The sequence below is a fragment of the Rhinopithecus roxellana genome, chromosome 12, assembly GCF_007565055.1.
Source record: "Rhinopithecus roxellana isolate Shanxi Qingling chromosome 12, ASM756505v1, whole genome shotgun sequence".
Lineage (NCBI taxonomy): Eukaryota > Metazoa > Chordata > Mammalia > Primates > Cercopithecidae > Rhinopithecus > Rhinopithecus roxellana.
This window is the reverse complement of record NC_044560.1, coordinates 125,015,123-125,021,439: the sequence shown is the minus strand read 5'-3', so window position 1 is coordinate 125,021,439 and position 6,317 is coordinate 125,015,123. Positions and strand designations below refer to the sequence as shown.

The 6,317-nt window shown below is 37.4% G+C and overlaps 1 protein-coding gene across 10 annotated transcripts in view; it reads left to right on the top strand.

The window, feature by feature from the left end:
* The first annotated feature begins 322 nt into the window (after positions 1-322).
* LOC104657143 (selection and upkeep of intraepithelial T-cells protein 1) overlaps positions 323-6,317 on the top strand; it is a 175,897-nt gene continuing 169,902 nt past the window's right edge. For 2 of the 10 annotated variants that reach the window (XM_030913555.1, XM_030913558.1), the window contains exons 1-2: positions 323-533; positions 4,926-5,006. In XM_030913555.1, the coding sequence (XP_030769415.1) occupies positions 4,931-5,006 (76 nt within the window). In that variant the 5' untranslated portion in view covers positions 323-533; positions 4,926-4,930. Of the gene's footprint in view, positions 534-2,719; positions 3,055-4,925; positions 5,007-5,206; positions 5,366-6,317 lie in introns of those variants that run through there. The other 8 variants (XM_030913561.1, XM_030913560.1, XR_004052250.1 and 5 more) reach the window with 7 other exon arrangements.

Sequence of the window (6,317 nt, the reverse complement as noted above, 5' to 3'; positions counted from 1 at the left end):
CTCCTCTTAGCCATTATCACCTTCCTAAAGCCTTCCCTAAATGCTTAATCTGAATTTAGTGCCTTTTATTTGTGCTTCCACAGCTTCCCTCCTTTCCTTTTTAGGTACAGGTACAGCATTCAAAATAAACTAATCACAGCCATTTTGTTCAGCACCAATTACATGAAATATGTACATCAGATTACATCTTGCTTTCCTTCAGAATGACATGTGTCATGTTAGTACTTGCATACTGCCAGGTGTGATCACTGAAGCTGAACAAAGAGTTCTATCCACAGGTTGAAGCAGTGAGTCCCCTGGGAATTTCCCTTGGACTGGAACATAAGATTCAGGCTGGCAGACTCAGATTCCCTGAGTCTGACAGCAGAGGAAGGGGCTTTGCTAGGCAGTTTGCCTGATCCCCATCCGACTCTGGAACATCTAGCCCTAGCTACAAGAAAACTGCTGGAGCACTGTCGAAATTCATGTGACTCAACTGAGACTCATTCGTAGGCACAATAGAGAACTGATTTGGGGTCACCTGGCTCAAGTAGGTGAGTAGATTTAGTAAGATTTAGGGACATAGTTCTCGCTTCATTGATGGTCTTCATTTTTATTCCTCTCTCTTCTTTGTGCCTTCTAGTTGGAAACCCATTCCACATTTCCAAGGACTTGGCAGTCCTGTATTTGAAGACTATTGAGATCTGGGATTTCAGAAGGATGAGATAAATTGAAAATCTTTAGCCTTCTTCAGAAAAATGCAAATTTTCTTTGTGCATCAGTAGAAACTCACTCTGTAGCATTATGTTTTCCCAAATGTTGGTCTCAATTTCTCCATTTCTCCAATCTGTTTTGATAAGGACTAAAGAAATAGTATTCCTATGCATGTTATTCCTCAGTCACATAGTAGTGAGACTAGTCTCCCTTGCATAGTATTCTTTGTAACTGGAATACTTCATCTCTAGTGTAGCTAGCTGAGAAGAACAAAATAGAGGAAAAGAGAAATACCTTATTATAGGATAGTTCAGATGAGTTTAAAAATATTAAATGTGCAAAACTGTTGGCTTTGGGTTTTGAAAGATGACAAAGATTTGTAGAGAGTATTTTAACCAGTTATCTTTGAAAGATAAGGTGGATATATCAGAAACATATTGATTTTACTTAAAATAAAAACACAACAGAAAAGGGATGAATTAGACATTGTTTCTATAATATCAGGAAAATCGGTGTGACCATACTGGGTTAAACACATGCATATCTTCATTTGTGATCTGACTCACTTTCCTGACAAGTTGAATGTGATTTGTATTAACTTTTATAATCCTTTGATGGCACATTTGCCTTTTTTGTTTAACATTTAAAAATATACAGAACATAAACTTACAAATTTTACCATTTTGAATATTTCATTCTGTAGCGTTCACATTGTTGTGCAACCATTACCACCATTGATCTCCAGAATTTTTCATTTTCCCAGTCTGAAATCCTGTACCTATTAAAAACTAACATCATCATTTGAACAGCTTCCAAAACCCATATGTAAAATGAGAAACATGTACCCAATCATATCAGGATTCTCATTTGAGAGATTAAAATCTGTGGGTTCTCTATAGCAATGTTTCAAAAGACTGCATTTTCTTTAACCACTTCACTCTTTTTATTCCCTATTTCCAATTTTCATATTGCACTTTTATTCTAATTTTGTTACAAATTACCTTTGGAGAAGTGTGGCACGTAGATGTGGATAGACAAAGAAGATATCCAGCACAGTCCACCACCTCTGCCTCTTACCAAAAGTCTTGCCCACACTCTAGTCTTTTCCTTCAGTGAAAAGTTTATATTTTTACCAAAGGATAGCCCAGTCCCATAAGCTACCATATCTTGATGGGTAATATTAATTTGACTGTATTTTCTGCCTGAAACCTAGACCATCACCACCAGTGTTATTCATGTTATCTCTGGCAAAACAAATAAAAAGCCATAGTTAATAAACAGAAAATACAGCTTTTGTAGACTTTGTTGGTCACAAAACTCTAAACTGGGTAATTGTAGGTGCCCTCTTCAGTCACTCATGCTGTGTTCTCTATGTCTTCGTCAGCACCTCAGCTAGATGAGGTTCTTAACCTGATGGGATCCTTTTAATTTTTATTTCTTTGGGTCTTAGCCTTTTGTTGTCTTACCTTACTTGAATTGCTTCAGTTTATGTAGATCAGAACTATTGATCAAGGCACCTCTTTGCCCTCTGGAATAGTCTCTCCAGCTCTCCAATGACACACTTTTCTGACTCTTGGTTCAGTGATATGGGAAGTGCAAAATGGCTAGAGGGCAGTCTCAGCTTCTAATTCATAACTGTATTTCATGGTGGAAACATTTTTCTGTGAGATCCTGGGACCTCCAACCACACTGAGGTTGAAGATACAAGAAGGGAAGCAAAATTCTTCCAGCATGTTATAAAACCATATAGTGAGAGTATCACTTCTCACATCTATTCCTTGCTTTCCGGGTCTATGCATTCTGCCACAGGAAAAATGGCACAATTATTTAGCTACTAGTTTAAGACATATCCCACATGTCCTACCTGAGCTTATTGGAGGTTCTATGAAGTCAGTTCTATCTGGGTTGTGGGAATGTGGTGAGACTAGGGAATGTCATGGTGTTAAGCCCATAGCTGTGCTTCATTTGCTGTAAAATGATTCTGTTTATGAGAGACAATGTTGTATAGCAGGGGTCCCCACCCCCAGGCCATGGACTGTTCTGGTCCATGGCCTGTTAGGAATTGGGCAGATGGTAGGAAGTGAGTGGAGGGCCAGCAAGTGAGCTCTATCTGTATTTATAGGTCCTCCCCATTGCTCACATTACCTGCTGAGCTCTGTCTCCTGTCAGATCAGCAGCAGCATTAGATTCTCATAGGATTGCGAAACCTATTGTAAACTGTGGATGTGAGTGATCTAGTTGCATGCTCCTTATGAGACTCTCATGCCTGATGATCTGTCACTGTCTCCCACCGTCATGCCCAGATGGGACCATCTAGTTGCAGGAAAACCAGCTCAGGGCTCCTACTGATTCTACATTATGGTGAGTTGTATAATTATTTCATTATATATTACAATGTTTAATAGTAGAAATGAACTGCACAATAGATGTAATGCACTTGATACATCACCAAACTAATCCTCCCTTCTCCTAGTCCATGGAAAAATTGTTTTCCATGAAATCTGTTCTTGGTACCAAAAAGGTTGGGGACTGTTGGTGTATGGGATTTCATGGAATGAAAAAGCATTCTGTATGTGTATGAGTTGTTGTGCATGAAGAAATGCTGCTGGTAGGCACATCAGATCCAATGACAGAGTAAGTATCTGTCCCTTCAAGATGAATGCCTGTCCCATTATAGATGTACCCATCTAACCTACTAGGTTCCTGAAAACTAAAAGTCTTCTGCTACATATCTCATGGCTAGGAAGAAGATGAGGGACTCCTTTGGAGCTGAAATTTAGACCTCTGGGTTTTTCAAACATGTTCTCTATTGTACATTTAGAACTTTGTATTTCCCCTTTTCCATAAGTCCATCTTTTAGGGCAGTCTGAAGAAGGTAGAGGACTGCATAGTCTCTAAAATTACTATTTTTGCCATAGCAACCAAGTCACTTTGTTTTCTTCTCTGTACTTTACTCCTCACTTGCAGTTAAACCTGTATCACAATTATCGGCAAATTGCATAAGTTTGGTGCCATGGCATCCTATACGTTGCCCATCCTATACATTAGCTGTGGCCTCCTTGAATACATAAGCAATCCAATTTCAGAATCATATTTGGAGAGTTTCTTCCTTAGCCTCGAGGATAAAGCTTAAATTCATTACCCTGACATATGAAATCCTTCACAGTATGCTCTCTGCCTCATTCCTTAATCTTGCTAGACAAATACATTCCTCAATTTCCCTTGCTCAATAAGGTTTCTGCATATTGAATCTGGTGTATGTCCTCATTCCCTTTATATTGTTTGAGACACCACTTCATTCTTCAAAATGTAGACACCACCTCACTAGTAAAGTCTTCATTTTGTGAACCTTCTCCCTGCCATGATGCTGCAGAGTGAATTGCTCTCCAAGGCTGCAAGAACTGCCCACGTACATAGGATGGCACTTTTACATTATCGTTACTATCCAAGTGTCTGTTCGCTTGCCTGTGACGCTAGAATCTAGCAAACCTTTTTTGTTGGGGATAAATAGATAATCATCACATTTGTCTGCTGAATCAAAAGCCAAAACATTACAGAGCTGATGAAAAACCTTCACATTAGACTAAATATGCAATATTGTATTTTACCATTTGTTCTCCATGGCCATATACACTCATTCACTTGTCTCTAATTGTGAGTTCTTCAGAAGCAGAAAATTCTGAGGGATTGCCACAACTAAAGAAAAGAAAGTCGTATTCTCTTATAAAGTGGTTACTTAATTCATTCCATGAGAATAATAGAGCTAAATTTGTCTTTAAATTTTTCTTTGAACCTAAATGTAACTAACTGTGGCAGATGCTTAGGCTACTAAGGTTTTGGAGAACAGGACCTACTCCCTAGATCTGCTGCCACTTTCTCTGGAGAAGCAGGTCACCTAATGAAGTTTACAACACCAGAAGACAAATGACGTCTAGCCTGGGAGGAAGAAATTCTTTAATGAGAAAGAAGCCTCTGACTGGACTTGGTCATTATATTAAACATCTTAAAAGTGGAGTTATCAGATTTAGAAAATAAAAATTATATGATGCCCAAGAAATATTTATACTAAAAAATTTACACTGCCTATCTGAAGTTCAAATCTAACTGGGGGTTCTACGTTTTATCTAGTAACTCTATTTGAGAGTTAATTACTGCAGGAAGATGTGGAGATATGTGATTTCTGTGACATATTAATCCTGTTCTCACTGAAACTGCCTAATTTCTTATCACAGGTATAATGGAAACTGCAGGGCTATCTTTCTCCAGATGCTTTGTTGTTATGAATCTCCTTCAGATGACAATACCAAGTTCAGGTATGACTCTCTCTTACCCTTGTGGGTCTTGGCAATATGAAGTGTGGCAGAAAAAGCAAGGGCCAAACAAAAGGGACAAATTCTTGAGCATTGTTCCTTAGGTTTAATACATAGTTATGTAATGAGGACATGTACTGTAAGAATTGTCTTATGGTTAGGAAAAACTACTTCTAATCAGCAAGTCTTTTTCATGTACCCAGATGTGTGTTAGGTTCCAGGGAGAAAACAAACAAACAAACAAATGAAGAAGTCCTAATATTTGCTCTCAAGAATTCAATATTTGTATTGCGGAGACATGATTTACTTATATCTTATACAATGAAGAAGCTGCCCAAATTGTGGTCCATATTGGAATCCATGTGAGTTATCTGTACAGTAAGATAAGCAAAGACACAATAGGCTGGTGGGACCTTGATAGATGATGAAAATTTGCAGTGGAAGGTGATCAGTGCAAAGCAGATATAAATATAGTTTATTTAGAGACAAATACATTAAAAGCCTGAACCAATAAGTGGCACACAAGATTTAAAATTTCTGGCAAAAGCTACTTGTTACATGGTACAAATCTTACTGATGCATATTTGGGTAGTTTCCAGTCTTTGGCTAATAAAACAAAAACTGCCACCAACATTATGCACATATATTTTGAGCATATCTATGAGTAAGAATGTAGGAAATATTTCTAAGAACAGAACTATTTGTCAAGGCTATGTGCTGTTTTTATTATATTAAAAATATTATTCTGAAATAGATACCAATGTACCTGTCCACCAACAGCATATGTGAGTTTTTCAGGTGGCTGTTACAGGTATCAGGATTTTTTATATTTTCCAAAATTACAGATGAAAAATAGAAACTCACAATGATAATATTTTACTTGTTTATTGAATTTGGGTGGCCTTCTTTCCTCTCAAAAAATTGTATTCATTTTATCTAAACTGCCTACTTAATGGCCTTACTTCACATTTCCTTTGCATTAAACTTGCACACATTACAATTTGCTTTTTGATCTGTTAACTTTTCCATGTATTTTTGACCAGTTTATAATTCGATGGACTTGTTAATTATATTTTGGATGTGCAGAATTGTTTGGTTTTGATTTTTGATTTTATTTTGTGAATTACAAAATTTCCCCCAAGTTTCCATTTATTTCGCTCTCCTTTTTCTCCTCATGGACTTTTAAAATTATTATAGACTTTCTTTTCTATAGAAGTTTTAGGTTTACAGAAAAATTGTGCAAAATGTATATTGAGTTCCCACATAACCCCTCTCCCTCTTCTCTACCTGCCCCCCTCCCACAGAGTTTCCCCT